Source organism: Lonchura striata, chromosome 2 (assembly GCF_046129695.1).
Source record: "Lonchura striata isolate bLonStr1 chromosome 2, bLonStr1.mat, whole genome shotgun sequence".
Classification (NCBI taxonomy): Eukaryota; Metazoa; Chordata; class Aves; order Passeriformes; family Estrildidae; genus Lonchura; species Lonchura striata.
The window spans coordinates 625,998-651,021 of NC_134604.1; the positions used below are offsets into that span (position 1 = coordinate 625,998).

Consider the following 25,024-nt stretch of genomic DNA (forward strand, 5'->3'; position numbering starts at 1 on the left):
TTCTACAAGCCCAGTAAAGATATACTAAATTATTTCTATGCTATTTAACAAGTATGTATCATTTCCAGAAGAGAGAAGCAGGTATTATTAGCTATTACAAGCATTTTACTTTGGTAAATAGCTCTTGGATACATGAACACACAAAAGGTAAAAGCTGAGAAAGAGACTCAATTTTCAGACCTTTCTGAAGACTCATTTCAGTGAACTATGATCTGGTGAGTATCAGGAAATACTTGTATCCAAATTTAAACTTCAGTCAATGGCATTAGCTTACCATCTAAAGAACTGGGGGCTGAAAGCCATTCCAGAGAGTCCACAGAATCATGCTCTGACAGCGGTACCATGACGAAATGAGTAGTCTCTAAATCCTGCCCGTCAGGCAAAGAAGTGACATCAGCTTCTGAGGAAAGCGGAGCTTCAGGTGCCCAGCCAGCCCCATAGTCAGCGTTCTGTGGCCTTGGCTGGATTTCATTGCCAGCAGCCGAGCTGGAGTCTGCTCCAGCATAGTCCAAGGGCAAGGCATTGCTGACGGTCGACTCATCTGCAGAAGGGCGCTCAGCTGAAAAGGTGCTGTCCTGGAACACAGAGCCTCTGTCAGCATTTCCATGCTGCAGGGGAAGCAGGTTGCCTGCACTGGGCTGAGCACACTGAAGGGGTTAACAGCAGGAGCCCTGCCTCCGAGGGAGCAGCGCTCAGGATGGTGGCAGGTACAGACCTGGCCCTGTGACATGCACATCCTCCCCACAGATGACATGTCCATGAAAAAGGGAAAGGAGCACTCCGATTGTCTGGAGAACCCCTTGGGCTATTTAGAGATTTACCATCTATATCCAACCCCACCTCCTTTCCTATGCTGAAAAAATGAATCTGTCCATCTCCAACTAAATCAAAGATAACATTTTTCTGCCTTCCTAAAGCATGATGAATTCTAACAGCTATTATTCATCAGCCACGCAACTAATATATTAATTCTAATATTTAAGCTACTATGATACGTGAAACAGTGAACTTCAATGGATGCATGTCCAATTATAATTTATTGATATCTTTTAGTATATCTTTAGTACCCAAGAGAATAACAAAGACCAGAACCTAATGAAGAGCATTTAGAACCTGCAATAATTTAGTCTCAAGCCAAGATACCTGTGCAGGAAAAAAAAAAATCTATCAGCAATAATCATGAACAACAAAGTGCATGCAGAATGAATTTGTGAATTATCTGAAATGAGAAAAAATAATTTGTTATTACATCTCCAATTTCCACACTGTTTACTTGCTATTCCACGGCCCAATCATTAGCTGGTTTACAGTTAAAGTAGTTAGCATATTTAATCTTTGTATATTAATCTCCTACTTGGTGTCTTATGAAATAATGATATTAGAAAAAGGCAATAAAGACATTGAGTTATTTGGTCAAGGCTCTGAAAGGAAGCTGATAGCCTAAAACTCAGGAATTAGTGTTTTACATGGATACCTGCCCACATATAAATGGGTGGGATATGGACCAAAACTCCTGTAGGGTATGAAAATCTGCCAAGCAGTTTCAAGAAGCAGCAATTTGCTAAGGCTAAAAAACTGCCAACAGTAACAAGTAAAGTTACAGTGGACACAGGTTTCTGTAATACATATTACAGTTCAAAACCACTGTAATCATTTCTGTAGCTCACCATTCCTGTCAAATCTCTTTCTATTGCTTGACCAGCAGGAATAACAGGAAGAATCCAAATACTCTTCAATTTGAAATTTTTCTCCAGCTTGAGACATGGGTGAATTGAATTTTCAGCTTAATTCAAACTGCATATGAATGCTTTGTAAACAGGCCAGTTAAGGGTTGTTTTTTTTTTTAAATTACTTGTTTGCATGTATTATCATATTCAAAAATGCCAATATTTATGCCAGCACAGTCTCATCAATTTTTTAAATTTATATAGTAAGAATCAGTTGAAAAGTATATATACCATGCAGACATGCTCCAGCAATTTTATTTTTGGCAAGAACTAGCCACTATAAATAAAGCTGTAAAAAGAGTTGCTGTACAAAATTAGAAATAAATTACACACATAAATTGAATAAAGAATGAATTAAGACTACCAGCAATTTTTCCTCAATACATTAATTTAATGTAAGCATTTAGTTGCCAGGGATTGCACCTCATATTCTTTTATTTGAATATGGATAAATGGTCCTATGGCAACTAACATTATTCAAAGATCCTTGTTACAGGGCAATATATTATACTAACAAGTTTAATATCATATTGGCTAGTTCTGGTTTTCACCAATGTAAAAGGCTCACCAATATGATAGATGGCTGTAAACACAGAAGGCTTCTCCCTGATTTTTCATTTTCTGCTCCCAGAAAGGCATTGTTTTCCTTAAGCCAGAGCATTCTACCTCTTACAACTCAACAAAAACAACAAGAAATTGTGGATTTCAGAAACTAGACCTGATTTTTGTTTTACTTTTAAAGAGAACTGCAAAACTCAAAAGAATTATTTGTACCATCTAGAAGCAATTGGATGATGAAATGATGATAGTCTCATGTTATGTCATTATACTGGTGTGCTAATGCAAATCCAGTTTATTCTCAAATCACCCAGGGAAAACTACAGCAAAATTCTCTTCCACAGGTAGCACTTCTACTTGAAAGCATCTACTTGAACGATACAGGTTTAACATCTGTGGAAATAATTGATCAATTGCATATTGTCTAATCATATTTAGCATTTTCTTATATTTGTCTGAAGTTATTTTGCAAATTACCTGTGTATTGCAGATTGTACACAGCCAGTTTGGGGATACACTTGATACCTTTTACATAATCAGAGTTTTTAACTGAAGGCATAGAAGTCTTTTTCCATAGTCATGATTAGAAAAATATAGTAACTTCCACAATTTTTTGTCATAATATTCCCAAAAACTGGTTTAAAATTTATTATTGCAAAATAATATCTTCCTGCCTGCACATCTGTCAGGATACAGAATGGCAGATTCTTTGTCTCACTAAAATGAACACCTACAACATTTTAGACTAGTTCAATATCTCTAGTAAGATGTCTTCAGTAAAGAGAAATCCCTTTTCTGAAAGCTAACTTAAATTCATGTTTATCTACACCATGTTTAATCCATTATGGCAAATCCATGTGAATTTTTATTTTAGACATCAATAAGTAGGTTTTAAGACTCAACAAAAACTGTTATGAAATTAAGGACATTATACCTACGTCCATTCTGTGAAAACAAATTTTGCTCAAATAAAATTTTCAGAGGTTGGCTAAAATTAAAAGTATCTGTGTTCTCAACATTATCTCATGATGGACTGAGAACCTATCAGCCAGCACAAGTGGATCTGGATTTTAAGACATTTTCTGAGTTCATTTCTTGTTGAAAGCACATCTGTGTTACAGAACAGAGTGGAGAGCAGAAACCAACAGCCCAGACAATGATTCAGCACTCAGAAGATCTCCGTGTTGGCAGAACTGCCTGACTTGATCTCAGCATTGCTGGCACCCACCTCAGCATCTTTGCTAAAATCACTTTGTACAGACATGGTGAGGGACATCAAGTCTCTTAGCCAATACACAACTCTAGTCTGTGTCTTGGATTATTCCAGAAGGAGTCAGAAAAAACAATTACAATTTCAAGAGACAAAAAAAAGAACCAGTGCCAGTAATTTTCCTCTGCTGCTATTAAGAGAATGGCATCATTTTAAAACCAAATTAAGAACTTTCTTTGAAATAAATACAGTAACAAAAGGAGATTATGAAACTTAGTGTTTTATCCCTTCTAGCAGCCGGCTGTAGGATTTACATCTATTTCTTCTTTCCAAAGAAAAGTAATATCATGGAAGGAAGGATCACCTCTTTAGAGATGTTTACAATCAAAAGAAGATGATCACAGAAAACTGCAGGGCGGCAAGCACTACAATTGCCACACGAGAGATTTCACCAGTTCTGACTCCAATATAAGTGTGCTTTCATTAGTACTGCATGAACAAAAGGACAGGGGAGCTCTGAGTGTTGGCTGCAGTTCTGCCTTGCTGGACTAAGCTGTTCACACTGCTCAGAGCCATACTCACATCCAGCTCGGGGCGCTCCAGCACGACGGGATGCTCAGGAGCCCAGGACGGGTCCTCTGACGTGGGGTGCAGTATTTCCTTCACTGTGGAAACAGAAACACTTGGATCCAAAGGCTGCAGCCACACTGTCAGGAAGCTGTGTTGGGAGACGGACTGAAAAACCCTCTCTGATTTCAGATTTGTAAGTCAAATCTTCTCAAAAAGTTTGCCAGAGAGATTTTGTTTCTGGAAATGCATCCAAATCACTGACAGGAAGTGAAGGGAGAAATAACAATAAAGGGGTGACAGCACTCTTTGATCACCTCTAGCAGGATCACTGAATATTCAGCAATTATCTGGGTATTCCCTTTGTGCTGCCTGAGGCCAACAGAGAGCTACTAAGCTGAAGGTCACCCTGATTCACATGATGCACCATGTGAACCACGTTTCCCCTTTTTATTCCTCTTAATTTTTGAAAATATTACTGAAACTGCACACTAAAAGCTTCCGTTTCAAAATAAAAAGATAAAATGGGGGGCTAGGCTAATGGTTCAGGAATAGGATGCTGCTGCTCATGACTTGGCCTGGTTAAGATCAGAGCAAAACAGGCTATATGATACTTGATTTTGTTCTGTTTAGTTTTTCAGAGGACAGCTGAATAATTCACCCGTCTGAGCTTTATTTTATAAGAGGTCAGATGTGTGGCACACTGACTCGTGATAATCAATACCCACCATTAGTAAGCTGAAGAGAGTTTGGGTCTAAGGAGATGGAAGCATTTTCAAGCAGAGCACTTTTCTGGAGGATCTCAGCAATATAATCTCGGAAGTCACTGATGGTGTACACAGCTGTTGGATTATCCTCTATGCCCATGAAGGAGTTGTCCTCCACCTTGTTTGAATGAAGGTTGATCAGGTCCCAGGTGGCATTGCTGATGGCTTTTCCATCAAATGTGACAGCATAGTGAACTTCCACCCCACTTCAGTTGTACACAGAGAAAGAATACACATGAGAAATTCCAGGTTTTCCTAAGCAAGCAAACACTATATTTTTTCACAAGGGTCCACATCAATACCCTTTGTAATATAAAAATACATGTTTTTAAAGGATGAATATAAACTACCTGATTCTTTTCACAAAGTGCTCAAGGGAAATGCTACCCAAAACTGACTTCTGGTCTGGTCCCAGTGCCATATTGCTACTAGTGAATGGCACACAGCCCATAAGCAGACCAAAACACTGACTTTCTGCAGCATTATTAATGGGTCCACCAGCATGCAGTGGTGAGAGTGGTGATTTTAAGATTATACCAAAAATAGGAAAGGCTCTGAGGTATGAAAATAGACAGGAAAAACATGTTGTACATAGTAGCAATCTATAGGAGCAAGTGAGAGCCCCAATCTCTGTCACTGTGCAGTGTTAAACTGCTTGAAATAATGTTTTTTTAATAGCAATAAAATAGTATTTAATTCATCAAATTGGGAAATTTATCTAGACTCATTTGATTATTCATTCTATAACTCAGTTTTGTATCTGTGTACAGTTTAAGGGTTTTTTTTTTCATATTAACTCTCCTCCATTTTCTTAATTTTCTTTTCCTTAATACATCTGGATGTCCTTTTCCACATGACAGATAGGCTGCAATCAGATTTACCATACACTAGGCAAAAGCACAAGGGAGCTTTACCAGATACAAACATTTTGGCTGTAGATAGAACACAGCAAGAAAATTAAACAACCTCTGAAGCATTAGAAACATGTGCTCTGGATACAGGTTTTCCTGATTCCACAGAGCTGGATTTGAGTTCTAAAACAATGGCTCTGTTTAGAGAAGACTTTAAAACACCAGTTCCAGATACAACAGAGAAAATTCACAAAGACACTGATGAAACCCAGGAGCCTGGGTTTTGCTGGAGAACTGTAAGTTTCTTATGAACTTCTATTTCATTAACAATAATAATCCTATATCTATTCAAGACTTTGCAGCAAAGTATGAGGACTTTGAATCATTGTTAAGCAATTTTGTTTTCTTCACAAAAGGGACACTTATACACAAGTTACCCCAGTAGCTGACCTGTGTTTAGGATGATTTTTCCTGAGGGTTTTTCTTTTTATTATGACTTAAATAAGCAAATTAGGTTTAATCTTCATTGAAACAGATCAGTTACTTGCAGTTTCTGGTAGAACCCTCTCTCAATATTTATTTATCTTGCTCTGAACACAAAAATACAATTCCCCCCAAAAAATGCGCTCCAGCAAAACATGTTATTCCCATCTGTATTATGACAATATCTATTAGAAAGTTGTCTTTACCTGTCTTCCTCAGAAGGGCTGATTATAAAAACAAAACAGAAGAGCAAAATCTATTAAATCAATATCATAACTTCCTTTAAGTCTTAAAACTTTAACAAGTTTGCTTTGGTATTCTACAGGGCTCCCTTATTCTACCTAAAGGTTTAACTTACAAGCAATGGGTTTTTGTCATGCACAGCAGAGAACAGACTGCCAGAAATATCAGCATTGTATTTGTCTTCTCAAGTTAACTAAGTGCTTGCAGACCTCCTAGGCTGCAGATACCAAGATGGAAAGTTTTGCTCCCTTCCAGTCTGAAAACTGGATGTAGCCTAGGGTTCCAACAAGACCTCTCATTACAGCTGCTGTGTTACCTACATGTATGCTACCTAAAATCTCCAGGCAATAAAGTCTAAGAAACAGCTTACAGTTTCATATAAAATACAATTTAGATTAACTCATGAAAATTAGAACTTGTTAGATTCTAAAAGTTATATCAAATCCATTCAAGAAAAATCACAATTTGTGAGCCCTGTACTCCAAAAGTCAGACATTTTACATTTGATGCATTAACTTAACAAATTAACTTTTTACTTTGAAGCACAAATGGATTTGAGGGAATCAGGTATATTTCTATACCTGAAAAATACATTTCTAGATGCATACAGAGAGTTAAAACATTTAATATCATTTATCAAAGTATCCCACGCCTTTTTTTTTATACAGGAGAGAGAGAACTTTACATATCCTTTAGAGCCATCCCAAATTAACATCAAGAATTTGAAAAAGAAATCTAAATACATCACATTTTTCCAAAAGGATTTCTGTGTCCTTCCTTGTTTAGTACTTGGACATATTAGAAGTAGCAGATAAGAATATATCTTTTAATTTTAGGATAGAACAATAATGCCTTGTCTTAAAATCGCAGCAAACATTTCATGTGAAAAATGCCAGGAGGAAAAAAATCAGTTGTGTATTTCTCTTTCAGTTGCATATATAGAGGTACCAAAGATGAGAGCACTTGGTTAATACATCCTGGGAGTTCCCCCACACACGCCTGGCATCCTGCTAAGCTCATTGCATCTTCATACATGATCACGCTCCATCACCATACATGTATCAGGATCTTTTACCTGTAATCCAGGATATGAATGTTTTTGTATCCAGGTTGTCCTTCAAATACGCTTTTAATCTATTTTGATGGAAAAACAAAAAAAAACAAACAAAACAAAACAAACAAACAAACAAACAAACAAACAAAAAGCAACAAAAAAAACACTGATTCAGTTTCCTTCTGCTCATGTGGTGAGAAATCAGGAAGTGTATCTGAGCTGTTATATAGAATAGGTGAAAAACAGTTAAATATTCTTTCCTTTATGGAAGAGTAGTTTTGGTGACATTGTTTCATTATTAGAAAAAAGGGAAATAAAAAGTATGAAGAACAACATCCAGTACTCCCCAAGAACTGTATAGAAACACTCCAAGGGGAGAAATGGAAAGACACTGCCAAGATAATCAACTGTGCTACAGGAGACAAAACCAAGATAGAGAATACTGAAAGTTCATGCTGGTTTAGAAAGTTTTTTAGCTTTCAAAGATCTTTGCCAGTTGAGGATTATTTTTTACTCTGTAAATTCTTGTTCCCTTCCCCCATCTCCTTATTTTTAAACTGTCTCTGGTGAAACTTAAACAATCACAGTGCTGCTGACTTTTTGTTTTCTGAGAGCTTCTTTATTCAAACTCAGAGAAAACCAGGCAAGGGATCAAAGGAGTGGAATATCCATGTGCCAGGTGGACTCTGTCCCATTTGACATTTTTTACACACACACACATACCGTGGCATTGCTACTTGGACTCACATAGGAAAACAGATGTCAGCCTACGCTGGCAACTTGTGACAGCCATGGTGATGGGTTTTGGCTGCAGTGAAGAGTACATCCCTCTCCCATTTGGCCCAGGATCTGGCACAGGGTTAGCCCCAGTAATAAGGATTCAGAGAATCAACCCCAACTAAATGGGGCTGAGCAGGAGGCAAAGCTAGAGAAAAGATAAGCCTTGTGATATGACAACTTAGATGCCTCTCCAAGGAGAAAAGAAAGCAATATAGTTACCACCATTATAGACAAAATAAAAAACAAATATTGGAAACCATAGGTACACAAAAATCAGCAGCCCTGACACGGATGCTTTTTGCTGCTATTGCTTTGCAGAGCCAGCAAAAGGAAAAATGAGGGTAGGGAAGGGAATCACCTGAGAAATGAATCGTTCAGACAGCAGCTGGTACTTGGCAGCAGATGGGTCCTTCAGCTCCTCACTGTACTGTTCTCCAACAATCAAAATGTTGAACTCAATCATCTGCTCAGTTACAGGCCTGACCAGCTTTTCATCCTGCTGCTTGATCTCGTTATTGATCTGGAAGGGAGGAAGAAGGGAGAGCAGGTAAGAGAACGGTGGATGCTGCAGCGCAGAGCACAGCCACCAGCACACCCTGCACTGCCCTGGGACAGAGGCAGTGACTAACGAGCAGTCTGGTAAGCAAGAACATTTCCTGAGAACTCTCATTTGGAGAGAATTCTGTTTTCCAGTTGGACACCTTCAGTGTAAGCCCATCTCACTGACCTCAGGTACAAAGTGAAGTACAGATGTAAGTACAGATGTGTGGACTGCTCACGAGGCAGTTTAAAGGGCAACCATGGCTACTCAAACATCTCACCTGAGCCCAGTCACTGTAGGCTGATTTACCCAAAATTTACTCATTTGTCACAAGGCTCCTCGTCACTATTCCAGCTGGGAGACAAGCTGCCTTTGCCAAGTTCTGCATTTGGAGTAAGACCCAAAGGAGGGGAAGGATCCCCCCAGACACACAGTGGGCACGGGGAATGGGAGCTCTGCTGAGCTAAAGCTGCTCTGCAGCTGCCCAAAAAGCCCCAGGGCAGTGGCTGCAGTGCAGCAGGGATGCATGCAGCTTGTTGCCTCAGGCAGCAGTGAATGCCAAGTTTTAATCTAATTTGGATGACTGGGCATGCTTTCTGCTTACTTCCCTAGTATTTTTAAAATAGCATACTATTCCTTGTGGTGTACTGAATTCATCAGAAAAATAATAATAAATAGATACTTGTCTAGGAGGGAAGAGAAGGCTGGCTTGTTAGTTTCAGCCAAATGTCTTTTGCTAGATGTTTTGTATTTGACTATTTACATACATATTTGCTGCTTTTTTCATATTAAAAAGGAAAAATAGAGAGCCAGTAAAACAGATCTTTTCAATGAAGCTGCAGTTTAAGTTATGCATCATGCAGGAAATGGAAAAAAACTTTCTTCAGAAAGTTTGTCTGCCATCAGTGAGCAATTCCTACATTGTTTAAGAACCCTCTAAAAATTTTTAGTTAAATTCTCTTTCCAGCCCCTCACATTCCTTTTTCACTGGATAATTCTGTCCAAAGACCATGAGAACTGGTACATTACCTAAAGTTAGCATTTGAGAGATGCACATTTAGCTGGCATATATACATAGTGCTAATCAGCATACAAAGTGCAGAAGATGAGCTTTGCTCACTCTTGGCCTTGTAATCAGCAATGCATTTTGGCTGCTAAGATACATGAGGTGAGATTTAACTGTAAAGAGTAAAAAATTCTGTAGCAGCAGCAATCTAATTCTGGTTCCTTCCCAATTTACTGAGTGGTCCTATTCTCTGCTCCAGTAAAAATATCCCAGGAAATTCTGTTTCTAAAGAATAATGCTGTTCTTGGGACCAAATACAAGTGTTCTTGGTACATAAGATAAGGCAGGTCCCTGCACTTCAGTCAGAAGCTGTTTCATGTTCTTTATTTATCCCAGCATCAGAGCTCCAGTCAGCACTGAGAGCTCTAGAAGAAAGCACAGTTTGGCTCACCTTTGTTTCAGGGCCAGGTTATTGAACAACATGGCCTAGTTAATCCAGTACAATAAATCAGCTTCACACATGCACTATGTGAAACTTTGTGAGCTTCTCTGGGATCCATTGATATTTCATTTTTATAAGGAAACAAAAGTCAGATGATTGATAACACTGGTTTACAAACTTGTCTTCAGCCATGTTGGCCCATGAATACTGCAATTGGATTCTAGGGTGTGGATTTAAATTTACATCTGGAGGATCTGTTTTCTAGAAGCAAATACTGCCCTGAGACCTACGTGGTGGTCAGCTCACTTCTACAGAGATGTTTTAAATATGGGGTCTAGGTTTCTCTGCGTTGTGAGCTGTGGTTAAATATTGCAGAAATGGTGACTTGTATGATGTTAAATAAAAGCTCACCTACATCAACAGAGGGCAAAGAGCAGAGTATCAGAGTCTTCAAGGCTGCCCAGGCCACCTCTCTGCTGTCCTACACAATTGTACTCTGCAGACCCTTGAAACTCTAGCACAGCAACCTAAGGAATATTGTGCTTCCACAGGAATAATAGTGTTTCACACTCTTCTTGGAGCTTTCAGCATAAAAATCCTTATTAAATACTGAGGTTAAACCCCTTTATGCCTTAACCTTGTCTGGATCTTAATTTTAGGACCAAGAAAAAGGCATCACTGTGAAATCCTAGTTTAAAATCCACCATATTCACAACACTTTTAATTGCTATTAAAATGTAAATGACCATAAACAATATCATGTAGGGAAAGCAACAGAATGTTGAAGCAAATGTAAAAATCCCACTCACAGTGGTGTCTACATTGTCATGCTCATGGATGGCATCACCTGCAGGACTCTCAACGGAGACCTCGTGAGGGGGAGGAACATTGGCAGCTGCATCTGAGTTTGAAAGAGAACAGCATTATTTTGTTTGTTGTTGGTTTTCTGCTATATACCCACAGAAGCAGCTCAGCAAGCATAAACCAATAGTCAAATTTGATTCCTATTCCCACTATCTTGACAGCAAAAGCACAGGAGACACATGAAGAGCCTGAGCAAAGGTATCAAATACACTAATCACTATAAGATGCTAACATTCTGCCTAAGCAGAGGTATTTTTGGAAACATGAGTAAAACCACCACAGAACTAATTTCTTGAGCAGGATTTTCATGATTCATGAAATAATGAAATGTCAGCACATAACATGATCTCCAGGTTACAAATGGCATTAGAGAGGTGTAAATGTCTCAATTTTCTGATAATTCAGAATCAGCCTTAACAGCAGTTAGATAAAAACTGACCTCTCAGTGTGGTAACATCAGCATCCAAAGGTGGAGCAGGAGTCCCACTAGATAAAAAACAAATCAGAAACTGAAGCTGGATATGGTAAGATAAATGTATTAGTTCTTGATATTTCTGTGATTCTGATAGCACACCAAAAAGCACATGTGCATAAGAAATTTTTCATGTAACTATTTTGCTCATAACTTCATAAAAATTAGGCTTAGCAGTATTTCAGTTATATTTTGCAACTTAGATTTGGGGTCACTTGCATCATACAACACATCATGTGCGTCTCTGGGTTGCTAAGCCTCTTATATCCCAAATATCCTGGAGTCCCATATAAAAATACATTTTGCCTTCTAGCAGTTCTGTAGAGAAAGCAAATGCAAAGAGATAAAACACAAAGATAACTGGGTATACCAAATAAACCACTCTGTTTTTAAAACATTCCCCAGTGCGCTCAAACACCATAACTCCACTCAAATCACTGCAAGAAGATGGGTTCTTTTCATAATTAATTTTACTCTGCTTATTTGGAAATCTTCAAAACACATCAGTTTCCAAACCCAGTAATGGGATGCACACACACATATGAAACGACTCTGGGCCAAATGTGAAAAACATTTCAGAAGAGCAATCACACGAGGACTGGCAGCCTGAAGGAAAAGGAACAGCTTTGACACAACTCTTACAGCAAACCCAAGCTGCTTGGAGCCAATTCTGCAAGCCTGGAGCAACTGTCAAGTTACCAAGGGTGGGAGACATGCTCTGACAGAAACAAGTCTTTCCTGAATGAAGGGAAAATCATTCTTTGAGTTTGTCATACTGTTAATATATACAGCACAAGTGGTAAGACTGCTGGGCAGAAACTGAACATTTTATTGCGATATTTCTCACTTCTAAAGGATCACCTTTTTTATTGGTGGTCATACCTGTGCCATGAAGCAAGCATTGCAGCAAGTCTTCCCTCTAACATACACAGCATCATCCCTGGCTCCTGGCCTTGCCAGGTTTGTTTGATGATTCACATGTTCTGCAGCTGGCCCTGCAATCCAGCCTATCCCCAAGAAAATCCCACACCAAGCTGATCTCTTGCCTCCTTCAGTCAGTCTTTGTATTACCCAAAAAAGGCTTCCAGCACCAGCCAGACTCACAGGTCCATTCCACAGACAGCAGAGCAGCAGCACATGCCCAGAGACCACAGGGTCCCTGAGGTAATGTCTAGAACACTTTCTGCCCCTCACAGACACATTAGGCTTATGTGCCAATAAACAGACCTGAAGGCAAACCTGATGAACTTTCTATTTAAGTCAAGAATCTTTTCACCCATGTTTTCCCAGGAGGCACAGTCAAACCTCCACAAAATAATTAACTATACCAAAACATAATTCAGGGAATGTTAAACTGACAGGGTGAGATCTTCACAACGATTCTAAAAAATTAACAAAATATAAAAACTTCCACAGGAACAAATCAGAAAATACTTATTCAAGAGTTTAAACAGTAACATCATGTATTTTCTTGTACAAGTAAAATCAATAAATTCCATACAAGCTTTGAAGTGTAGTTCTGCCTGCTTCCATCTCATGGACACTGGTACCTGTTTTCAGCCAGCACAGTGCAAGACTGCTTTTGAGTTTGCCAAATCTTTGACAAGCTCAGTAAATCATTTTACTAAAAAGCGTCATTTAGACAAGATAGCCTCTCTTAAGGGTATTTTCTTGAGGATGCTGGTTATGTTTTGGAGGGATTTAGTTTATTTACTCATTTGTCATCTTAGAACTGCAATAAAAACTATTTCTTAATTATTAATTGGTCTGATGAAACATTTCCCAATTAAGTTCACGTAACTTCAAGATGCCTCTTTTTCCAGTTTCAATAGGAAGCATATTACATCTGTAACAGAGTGTCACCAAATAACAGCATCAGAGCATTTTAGTGCATCATGTTTAAGGTTCAGAAGCAGTAATGACTCTACTTTTCAGTAGAGGTGAACCAGTTTGGGATTTTACTTCTTACAAACTATTCAGTGTAACTAGGGTCAGAATAAAACTCAACCAAAGCAAAGTGATGAATAGTAAAAGCTCTGCCACAGGATTTTTAATGTTCTGGTCTGTTCAAACCTATAACTAGCCATTAGCTGAGTCTTGTATCACCCCTTTGCTAAAGAAGAGGTCAACAAAATACGTGATTTGCTGTGGGAAGCCTTGACCCCATCCTGAGGCTCATGGGGCTGGATCCAGGTGGCCACAGGTCGGTGCCCAGCATCCTCTGAGGGGCCTCCAGGCACTCCTGACCTCCAGCTCCTGCCCCACAGGTCACCCCTGCATCCCACCTTGTCCCTGCCAGCCTTGTGCACACTCGTGCTGCAACTAAGGCCATCTCAAAAGGACCAAAATTGCTATTTGACCAACTGAGCACCCAGCTCTGGGGTGGGTTAGCCTTGGCCAAGGGCCAAACACCCACCCAGCCACTCTCTCATTGCCTTCATCTCCGTAAGACAGGGAGAAAATAGGATGAAAAGTTTCTTGGTTGAAATAAAGCCAGGAAGATCACTCCCCAATTACTTCCATGGGAAAATCAGACTCAGCTTAGGAAAAACTAATTTCCTGCATGTTTGAGTACATTTGGGTAATGAGGAGCAGACTAATATCAACACACCACTTCTTCTTCACCCTTTCCAGGCTCAGCTTCACTCTGGACTCCCGTGCCCAGTGCACACCCTGCAGGGGCAGCAGCTCCTCCAGGGGAGTTCTGCCTGCTCCAGTCTGAGTCCTCCCTCAGCTGCAGGGAACACATGATTTGCCATGGCGTGGTGCCTTTAGCCTTGGCATTCCCCACACAGCTGTTTCCCATGTTTTTTCTCCTTCTGCCTCTCCCTGTACCAAGTTTCTGCCCTTTTTCACCCAGAATTTCCCTGAGCTGTCACTGCCACCAGGGTAGGACTCAGCCCTGCCTGTCAGAGCCACCTCGGGGCAGCCCAGACCCACCCAGGCAGGAGCCCCTGAACGAAACTGCTTGAGTTTTTAAAAGAAAAACCCTCAAAGTACACAAGGAGCCCCACACAAAATGCTGTGGCATAAATCACACTTTCAAAACAGGAGCCGTTTACAAATGGAAAGCCCTAATATGTTTCTCAATTTCTACTTCAAGATCAGATTACTGGTCACAGACATGTAAAAGTGAATTCTCCGAGTTTAAAAAGTCCAAGAGGACTTTCTCTGCCACTGACCCCTACAAATGGCAGCTCTCCAACAGGGCACTTCTGTCACGAGCATCACCTTAGGCACTGCTTTAGCCACGGTGACAACCACAGCCCAAGACTGTGTAACCAACCCAGCTCCTCAGGAAACAGCAGAGCACACTCTTTGTCAAGGCCAGGTAATATATTCTTCCTGGCACTGAGGGGCTTTTAAATACAAGCTCTCAGGAGCTACCAAATTTTCTGACAGAATTCCAGTGCACAGCTGGCTGAAAATTAAAAAGCAAGCACTTGAACATCACCTACTAAACCCCTAATAAATTTAACTAAACCAGTCAAACACCAAATTTGGTCAAATGATCAGCTACAACTTTTTCCAAGAGGATGAAAATACAGTTTTAAGGACACTATGCTGTAACCAGGCTCACTTTTTGCACAATATTGATTTTTCATTACTTTACTAGAAAGATGAGGCTTGCCTTCCTTTTGCCTTCTAATTCCCCTTAACATTTTTCAAATGCCTACTTTATTGATCACCTAAAAACTCATCAATTGTACTAGGCATCTCTAAGGAAGTCACTCAAAATGCACATGGCATATACTGAAATGCCTGAACACATCACTTTTCAAGGTAAACACAGGTTCAATTTTGTGCTTGTTTGCACCACTTAAAACACACAAGATTTTTTATGGTTTTTCTTCAGGATTAATCCAGGACCCACACTTGATTTTTAATTCTACCTACACAAGCAAGCCACTCCAGGTAGAGGGACTGTATTCACAATAAAGAAGAGTTTATTGTGAATTTGACACAGACATACGAAATGCAATTTCATACCTGCACGAGTGATTCCCTGGGTCATCTGGGCTGAGCAGTAAGCAAAATATAAAAACATACACGTAGGTACGGGGAGCAGGAAGGAGCACAGACAGGCAGATGTGCAAGCACCAGAACAAACACTGCGTGGTGTTTCCCCGCAGAAACACAAAGTGGGCTCAGGTCACCCAGCCCTGTCAGACACCAGCACCCAGGGACGAGATCCAAAGGGCTGGGAGCTGATCCAAAGCAAACAGAGCTCATGGGCAGCCTGAACACGTGGGAACTGTGAGAACCCCAGCCTTGCTCTGGGGTCCCATGTGGTGGTGAAATTCCTCCTCCAACCCATGATTCCAAAGAAAAACTGCTCAGACTCTTGCTGTTCAGTCTCAAGGCAGTTTATTGTGAGTTACCTAAAAGATTTTCTTCTCTGGCTGCCGTGGTTTGCTCACAGCTCAGGCAGAGGCACACACACACCCCCTGACATCCTCTCTGTCTGTGTCTTCTTCTTCTCCCCCCGCCCAGGGCTGCTGCTATCTTTTATATGATATATTACGTATTACATGTTTATAGTTTTCCCCCAATACCTACTACCTATATTACAAAGTGCTTTTCTACTCTAAACCAATCTGTGAGTGCCAACATCACCAAGAACATGGAGGCAAGGAAGAAGGAGGAAGAACAGGATCAGCCCACTTTCCTCCATCTTAGAACTTCTGACCCCCATGGACAAAGTAAACCCCCCCCCCCGTACAAGTGTTAAAACCCTCCTGTACAATACTAAAAAAATTTCCCCTCTGTTTTGTAACTACTTTTACTATCCTATCTAACCCTTTGTGACTGCTTGTTCCACCTCCAAAGTTGGTAACTCATTCCATGGCTCAAACTCAAAATCACAGCTGTTTGCAGCTGCCTGCCAGGGTCTCAAATGCTTCTGACCAAGGCCTGGAACCTCTAAAAATGTCTGAGAGACATTCTGAGTTCCAACAGGAACAGCAATCCCAGCTCACAAACACAGCTACATCCCCCTCCTCGTGGGACGCCGGCCACGGCAGGAGAGGAGATGACAAGTTCCAGCCCACCAAAGCAGCTCCAGCTCCACTGACCCACGGGCCACACCAGCTCTTGGTGTGCAGCCACACTGGGGACCGAGCAGAAACTGCTCTGGGCCTGCCAAAGGGCCACCACTGACACCATTTCACAGCTCCCCGTCAAGGAGGAAGGTGTTCCTTCGATTTTTCTCTACCTCAAGGTTTACGACAAACCCAACTCTGTAGTTGAAGAAAGTAACATCTTCAGATCTGTAATACATCTTCTGGACATCTACCAGGTTATCCATTATTTATAAGATGGTTGGTCAATTTGAATGTTCTAATAGCTGGCTATGTCAAGCATTTCTTTTTCTTGAACAATATTACTTCAATTATCACATTGCACAAAGGGGAGAAAAATTTATTGACTGATTTTCTCATTTTTAAATATTTAAATTACACAACTTTGAACTAACTAGCAAGCAGCTTCAGTATTTTTACACTTAAATGCAAGACAAAGGCTTGTATTCAGATTGTCTTAAAATTTACATGCATTTATCTTAATTTTCATTTAGGTAGTTCTTGGATTTTAATCTCTCATGGTTCTAATTAAAACAGGACAAACCTTTAATATTTCCTACCAGACAGTAGGAAGCACAAAAGAAAATAGAGAACTGAAAAGGAACAGTGTGGAACTCTTCACATGTGGTAAAGCTGTGCAGATGATAAAAAAATGTAAGAAATGACGAATATCACTGCCAAGTGCACATGCAAGCAGTAAAGAAGCTCAGGTATGTTTCCATGTCCCTGCAGGCAGAACTGCTGAACTGATGAATTTATCCCAGCATGGAAGACAAACACTCTTTCATGAAGCACATTTAGATAAATAGTACAAAAGCCAAATTGATACATCACCATCCATTGCTACCACTGCTGATAAAATATGGATTTCAGATTTGCCAAGGCAGAGAACATGGACAGAACACAGGAGGTCTGAACAAGGTTTACTGCAACTAATTTCAGTGAGGTTAGAATCAGCAAGTACCACCAGAAAGGGCACGTACCTCTACAAATTTCATTTTACATTAAAAAATGCTCCTGAAGGAGTGAACAGGTAGTGTGTTATATTCCTCCTTTTCAGCTATCATGTCCTCTTTATCTTTTCCTCAGTAGCTGTTGTGCATACAGCACTCCAGCAAGGCTGTGACATAAAATTCTTGTTTTCTGCTGCAACAGTTCTGTGCTACTTCCTTGCTTGCAGCTGGTTCTCAAGGTCTGGCTTTTGATCCCACAGGAATTAGACAGAACTGTCCCACTGTCAAGAGACAGACTCTAATCTTGAGACAGATTTCATTGTGTGAAATGCCAGTGGCTTACTGAATAAATCAGTAAAAGTCTTCAGCTGATGTAGTGCTCTGACACTCCCAGCTGGGGCAAAAACTCTACAACGTGCACTGTGCTGCTCTGCACACACGTGGATTGTGACCCATATATTGCTTTTCCTTTTGAGGCTTTCTCCTTGGTGGTCCTTAGCTCAATCCTCAGTTCCTGAAAAGGCAGGGTAGTGAGCATTCAGCCTGTGAATGCAGGCTGCAAACCTCACAGGAACAAACTTCCACCTGCAGTAATGCTGGGCTGGAGCTGTTCCAGAAACTAAACACAAGAGCACAAGGCACCTTTCTGTGGGCTACCTAAAACTATCCCAGCATTTAACCAGGTGAAGTCAGCTTTTTCCAGCTAGAGACACCACAGTGGCATCTATGTAGGATTATATGAGTTGTATCAATCTACTCAAGTCACAGCTTATGAAATCACTAGGAGGACACCAAATTTGAGAAGCTGGGGGCTTTTCTAAGAAGTCTGTTGAATAATTACTCTTCCTGGTATTTTAATTACTCATATTTAGCATAGCTTTATGTGGCCTGTAAAGCAGAGAATTGATCCTGCCAATTTTTCAGAGGAGTTCAGCACCAGATTGTTTGGGCTTGAATTACCCTACAAATAACAGCTCACATTAAGTTCTGAGGAGCAATGTAGCAATAATAATTTGAACTTTTTTTCAGTCCAATAAAAGACATGAAAATAACAGGACAAGTTCAGGTTTGTTTTGCTACAAAGATGCCACAAATTAGTTTTTGGTTTTATTGCCTTTTTAAAAGCATGAGGAGCACAAACAGCCAGTTCCCTTGTAACTGTTTATAGAACACATCACTTGAAAGTCTTTCAAAACAGCATTTCAAAGTATTCCTTTTTGGTTTTGTAATGATGACCAGGACTACCTGAGAGCCCTTGGGAGAGATTTTCAAGACGAGCAGAACACTGACACGAGTGACTGTGGACACCTCTTTCCCAGAACAGATTTCCCCCACTAAGCCTCTCCCGGTGAATAGCCCGTGGCTGTGCCTGGCAGCCACCAAGGTGAGGACACACTTAAGCACAAGCACAAGCCTCAGGGTGGCTGAGCCATTCTGAGCATGCCAACCACACCAGGACAGAGGTTCACGTGCAAGAACCACCAGATTTCTCCACCACACTTTCCTGTGGGTCCTTTTGCACTAAGGTGAATTTTGTTCATCCCCAGCGCACCAATCGGTGCCAGCAGCAGCAAGAACCAGGGAAATGACCACTAGCCTTCAGAAAAGGAGAATTACTTACCCACACGACCAGTCAGCACAGGAACTGACAAGAAAAAGAGAGAAAAGGTTACGAAATGTCACAGCTCAGGCCTCTTGTTATCTCCAGAGACAATAAAATACAAGGAGAGCACAGATACCCACCTGCCCATTGCTTCCTTGGTGTAGGCCAGTTTCTGGAAAACAAAAACAAATCCTAAATATATTTGAGTAATATAAATTGAAATAAATTGAAGTGCAGTTTATACCACTTTATTTCCTTCTGCATGCTGAAATAACTCTTTTCTCTGTACCGTCATTTAAGTTCAAAATTTATTAACAAAGTCCCTGCTGAAAAGGAAATATGTCTGACATTTCCAAAATACAACTGAAACTCGACATCAGATAGTGTAAAGAGCATTAGGTTTGTCAGAGGTGCTCTCCATTTCCTAAAGTGTTCTGCAGGTACAACATTCTCCCACATTAGAGGACGCCAACAATAAGAACCTCTTAAGCAAGCAGTCTTCAGAAATTCAGTATTACTTCTGCTAATTGCCTGCAGATTGAAAACCATCTTTTGAAAGTAAAACCACAGCTTAAAGTACCACAAGCAGGGTTAATCTGATGACTTTGCTCACAGTTGTACAAGTGGCAGGAATGATGTTTTTTCCTGTAGTGGTGTAGGCTACACAGTTCATATTTTTTTCATCACAATTCTCAAAGTATTAGTGCCATTAGTTCTAGAGGTGAGTCAGAGATGCTTCTGTGAGGAACACCACAAGAACTGAAGGAAGTCCTGAGAAATAATGGGATCTGTTGAGAAATAATGCTGTATCCTGCTGCTGTACCAATGTAAAGAGAATATCAAATACTTACAGAGAATTAATCCACAAAATTCCTACTCCTCTGCTTTAGAGGGTCAAAAAAGGATTGTTTGGTGGACTGCTTATTGGGCAGTTTAATTTGCTTTCCAGGCTGGGGTGGGGGCAAGCAATGACATATTTGAACTCCATGGCAAACATCACTTTTCCCCCTAATTAGAAGGCAAGATCTCTAGAGTTCTAATTTTGGCTTGTTTAATCATTTAGGACAGAACAGCCTTTGCCAAAACACCTCACTTCTCTGATTCAGTTCCTTCATTAAGACAGAGTTGGACATTTACCTATTGCACACAGACTGCAAAGATTATTTAATGTTTGCACTTTCAATACTTGAAGTGATCTACAAATAATCCTCCACAACAGCAGCAGCCACACTAAAGCTGAGGGGAGCTTTTACTCACTAAGATCTCTGGCAAGTGCTTGTACAAAATGAGTTCTCTTGAAGTGAGACCTTCCTGACATTATTATACCAATGCTCCTGATGCTGGGAGCTGACTTTTGTGTCCGTTGCTTTAGTGCTCACCTTTCTAAACAGTTATTTTATGTAATTAAAAGTTATCATGGATTAATAGCAATACATTAAACACAGGCTGCAACAACACAGCAAATCACATGTAGTACCAACCAGATGAGCTTCTGTCAACTCAGGATGCTGCAGAAAAGCAATTATATACAATATTCTTGCCTGATCCTAAGAGACTGTCGTTATGCACAGAAGACAAAATATCCTGGGGGTAATCCCAGGCACGAGAAAAAGGCAAAGGAAATGTCAAGGAGATCTGAAATAATCCCATATTAGTTAATCCCATCTGTGCAGTATTATACAAAGCATATTTGTTTTAATCCACCTATACACATCATTTACAACAGGAGAGTGATACCAGAAATGATTCTCCACCTGCCAGTGCTCATTTCCCACCACGGGGCATGGCAGAGCCATGCTGCCACAGAGGCAAGGGCACAGCACTGGGGATTATTCCAGGAAAGGGAGGAAATGTCCAGAACTGAAGCTGCAGAGAAAGGCAGAACAGGGAGCAGTGCTCTGAAGCACACCCCTGACAGGTTAGCTAAAAATACATCTGCAGTGAGCTAGAGGAGAAATAGTAGGAGCAGCTTAGTGGAACAGGCATTGTTTCAGCTACGTGCCACTTGAAATGAAACTAGAGACACACATGGCAAAGGTGGAGGGGTTTTCTTTTTAAACCAGAGGGGGCCAAGACTTGTAATGCAATGAAAATCAGTAAGAGAACAGTAAGTGCATGGATAAGAAAAGGGCTGCAGGAAGTCTGACACTATGGCTGAAAGGAGGGCAACTGAAAAATTGTTTTTTGCATGGATAGAGGGGGATGGGGGATGTGAAAGAGCAGATAAAATCTGCTTTTTTCCAGATCTAGAAGAAACTAAAGGAGGTGTTCTATGCAAAGGACTGGAAAGAGTGGTTAGGACCTTTAATTAAACAGAGAAGGACAGTGGTAAGCCAGGAAAGTCACAGAACAGGGGAAGAGGAGAGACAGCAGAAGAGATCTCCACAGGAACCTGAGGAATACCAAATAATCTGCCCCTGTGAAGTATTCAAACAGCACTGGGAGTAAGTGGTTACAAATAATTCATATAATTGGGATGCCACATCCCACCTTTGAATATGGCTCTCAGACTTCAGGCAAAATCACTCCTTTCACATTGCTAAGTAGCCCTTCCATCATGCTAAGGAGGTGCTCCAGGCATCCTCAGGCAGGGTTGCCTTGTCCCCTCTTACCCTCATCTGGCACTGAGCAGTTTGTGCTGCAGAGGCAGTGATGCAGATGGAGCTGCCCATGGGCTGCAAAGTCAATGCACAAAAGCACTGCTGAGCCAACACCCTGCAGGGCGTGTGCCTTGTCCTGGGAACTCTTCAAGGTGCCTTTCAGTAGGTTAGCACCTCCCATCACAGTTTTGGGGATTCCTGGGGAAATTGTCTGCCTTTTGAACCTCAGGGAAAGCTCTACCACAAACTCCTTTCCACGCTAAATCTCAGCTTAATTAACTCTTGGCTCTCAGACCCACCACAGTGGGCAGAGCACAAATTTTCCTCCCACCAGCAACCAAAAAAAACTCTCACAGACCTTCTTCCTTCAGAAAGGATTCATAACCTAGTTCCTGTTGTCCCAAGAACAGGATAAGAGGAGCTGTGCCCTGTTGCACAGGGCAACAACTGCCCAACACTGTCAGACACACTTTGTTAAAGATGTGGGGTTGTACAGGAGCCCTGGGCAGGAGTGGCTGAGCATCTGCCCAACAGGTTACTCTGCATGGGGTCCTGTAAGGCTTCATTTCTCACAACAGCTGTTCTCAACATCTCTTGTCATTGCAGACTGTCATCAGACCTGTAAGGAACAGCAACTCCTTACAACTTGATTTTCTGACATTTGACTGAAATCTGGGGAAATTGCAATTATTACATGTATTACACGCCCGCTTTGGAAATACAGGATGCAGACAGAACTTTACACTGAAAGCCCTGCAGGATCAGGCTTTCAGCTGCTTTTTGCTATGGACTCAGGAGAGAGTCCCGTATGCCAGCTGAAAATTCCCTTACGAACAGCAGAAGTTGTGCTGCACATGAGATCACCCCAGCAGCTGCTGCAGGTGCTCATTGCAGTGGGACACAATCCCTTGCCCACGAGAGTTCCCCAGGCAGTGGGACACGATGTTCCTGGCCACAAGAGCTCCCCAGGCAGTGGGACACAATCCCTTGCCCACAAGAGCTCCCCAGGCAGTGGGACACGATGTCCCTGCCCACGAGAGCTCCCCAGGAGCTGCTGTACCCACCTTCAGGATGAGGCTCCGGTGCTCCTGGGACTGGCTGAAGTTGGTGCCCATTTGGAAGATGCTCATCGTGCCCTCCTCGCACAGCCCCAGCCAGCTGTTGTACTCCTCGCGCTCCGGCAGCCTGTCCCAGAACGTCTTGAAGACCTCCCAGACTGCTTCCTGGCACACTGAGGGCACGAGAAAGGGCTGGTGTTAGCACAGCAGGGCTGTTTCTGTGGCACAAGCAGCCAGGCTGTTGCTGGCCCAGTGCTGTAAGCTTGGCAGGACGTTTAATACAGAAAACAGCAACCTGACATCTCCATGGAATTGGGGAAAGCATTGAAGCGACTGCAATGAAGATATGGTGGATCATTCACACTCATACTGCCTCTCTCCCTGAACAACAGTATTTCCACTGAGCCAAACTGCCATTTGATCGATGAATTAAATTTTTAGAAAACCTAGAAAACCAAAATACCATGGCAAGTGCCCTCATAGGAAGTAGATGTGGAGCTTAAGTTGTAAGAAAGATGGTGGCACTGATCAAAGTCTAGTAAGCTCAGTCAGTAACAATTCCTTCAGAATCACTTTCACACAGAATTTAAAATACATTTCAGAAATTACAACGGCATTCATAATTCAAAGAACAAGGCAGGATGATGACAAAAGAATATGCTGCTAAATAAGTCAAACTAACTGTGCTGTGCATGTTCACTGAGAAAGAACTGGACAGTTCTGAAGAGTCAGCCTGAGAATTAAGGTTTAATGTCATATCCTACACTGCCTACTTTAATCTCCCAGCCTTGCAGATGCTCTTTTTGCCAGTCACGTGATGCTCAAGCAATCACTCAGTGACCCAGGATAACTCAAAGAGAGAAAGATTTATAGGATTTTTGTTGTGTCCTGGAAAAGACCAACATTAAAAGGTGAACTCTCAAAATCATTTGTACCAAATGCCATCCTGGAGGAGTAGCATACAAACCTGTTTTTTTGCCTTAATCTGATTTCACTTATTAGACAGTTCAGCAGAGAAATGCTTTCCATTCTGGGAAAGTCCTGACACCACAAGCAAGCCCTTACAGGAGACTAAATCTATCTCCAGAAATCCATTGTCTTCAATCAGCTTTAAAATTAGCTCTGGGCTGCCAAACCCAGTTCCTTGCTGTTATTTCTTCCCTGTGCTTTGTTTTCCAAATTCCGTAGTTGAAATGTACCCATGTAAAACTTAACACATAGATCACATATGGAAATATTATTATTCAACCAAGAGATGGACATTTCTCTTAAATGCAAAAGCTTTACCACAGCAACCTTAAGGAACTATTTCCTATGCAGCACCACCCTTAAAGCTGAGCTGACTACTGCACTGGATGGCACCATGCAGAAAAAGTTCTTTTCTTCACCTTCAATTTTAATTTATGAGAGCAGCTGAGACCATTTCTGTGTTGTGGAACTCTACAGACACAAAGACATTTCTCATTTCCATGGCACACTCCCAGGTTTATGACATGGAGATTAGCATTGTAGCTCACATGGTATGCAGGACCAGAGAACAATAAAGTCCCCAAACTCTGCATTTTTAACTGTCAGTAGTATATTACTGTTCTAGCACCCCTTCAGCATCTAGGCAGTTAACTTTGTCTGTAAAACACACTAATCTGGTAAGTATTGTCCATGTTTGCAATCAGTGAATGCGTCTCTATTAATCGGAAACAAATAGGCAAATTGACAAACATCCATGCACCACCTCCCATTCCCCCCACATTGTAAACCCGCTGAGGCAGAGACCACATTTCCATCTGACCTCTGCACAAAGCTGGGGCAGTGAGCCATAATCCTGCTCTGGGATTCCTGGTTCCTGCCAGAGTACTAACAAGCTTCCTGAAGCAGAATAACATCCAGGATATTCTCTCTGCCATCCACTTGTAAGAGTTAGGCATCCAGGAGAAGACTGAAGTCTGGTTTCAAATGCAGAAGCCTACACTAAGGAATCCCACGTGCTTACATTTCTGTTGGTGGTGCTTGTAGCCTCCATACCTTTCACTCCACGTGCCACGCTGTGGAGCAGCAAGCCTACAATGAGATTACTCCCTGGGCCTGGGGTAAGCCCTCAGCAGACTCAGTAACCACTGGAGCCACAGCAATAGCCTGCAAACACATTGCAGGGACACTGGCTAAT

At 41.3% G+C, this 25,024-nt stretch overlaps 1 protein-coding gene across 1 annotated transcript in view; it reads right to left on the reverse strand.

Moving 5' to 3' along the window:
* The window catches only part of IMPG2 (interphotoreceptor matrix proteoglycan 2), a 42,606-nt gene that overhangs the window by 8,779 nt on the left and 8,803 nt on the right, over nucleotides 1–25,024 (reverse strand). Inside the window, 12 exon segments of the mRNA XM_077790470.1 lie at nucleotides 275–575; nucleotides 4,078–4,160; nucleotides 4,791–5,035; nucleotides 6,370–6,387; nucleotides 6,616–6,618; nucleotides 7,482–7,540; nucleotides 8,599–8,760; nucleotides 11,039–11,130; nucleotides 11,533–11,602; nucleotides 19,217–19,244; nucleotides 19,343–19,374; nucleotides 22,867–23,033. Coding sequence (XP_077646596.1) covers nucleotides 275–575; nucleotides 4,078–4,160; nucleotides 4,791–5,035; nucleotides 6,370–6,387; nucleotides 6,616–6,618; nucleotides 7,482–7,540; nucleotides 8,599–8,760; nucleotides 11,039–11,130; nucleotides 11,533–11,602; nucleotides 19,217–19,244; nucleotides 19,343–19,374; nucleotides 22,867–23,033 — 1,260 coding nt within the window.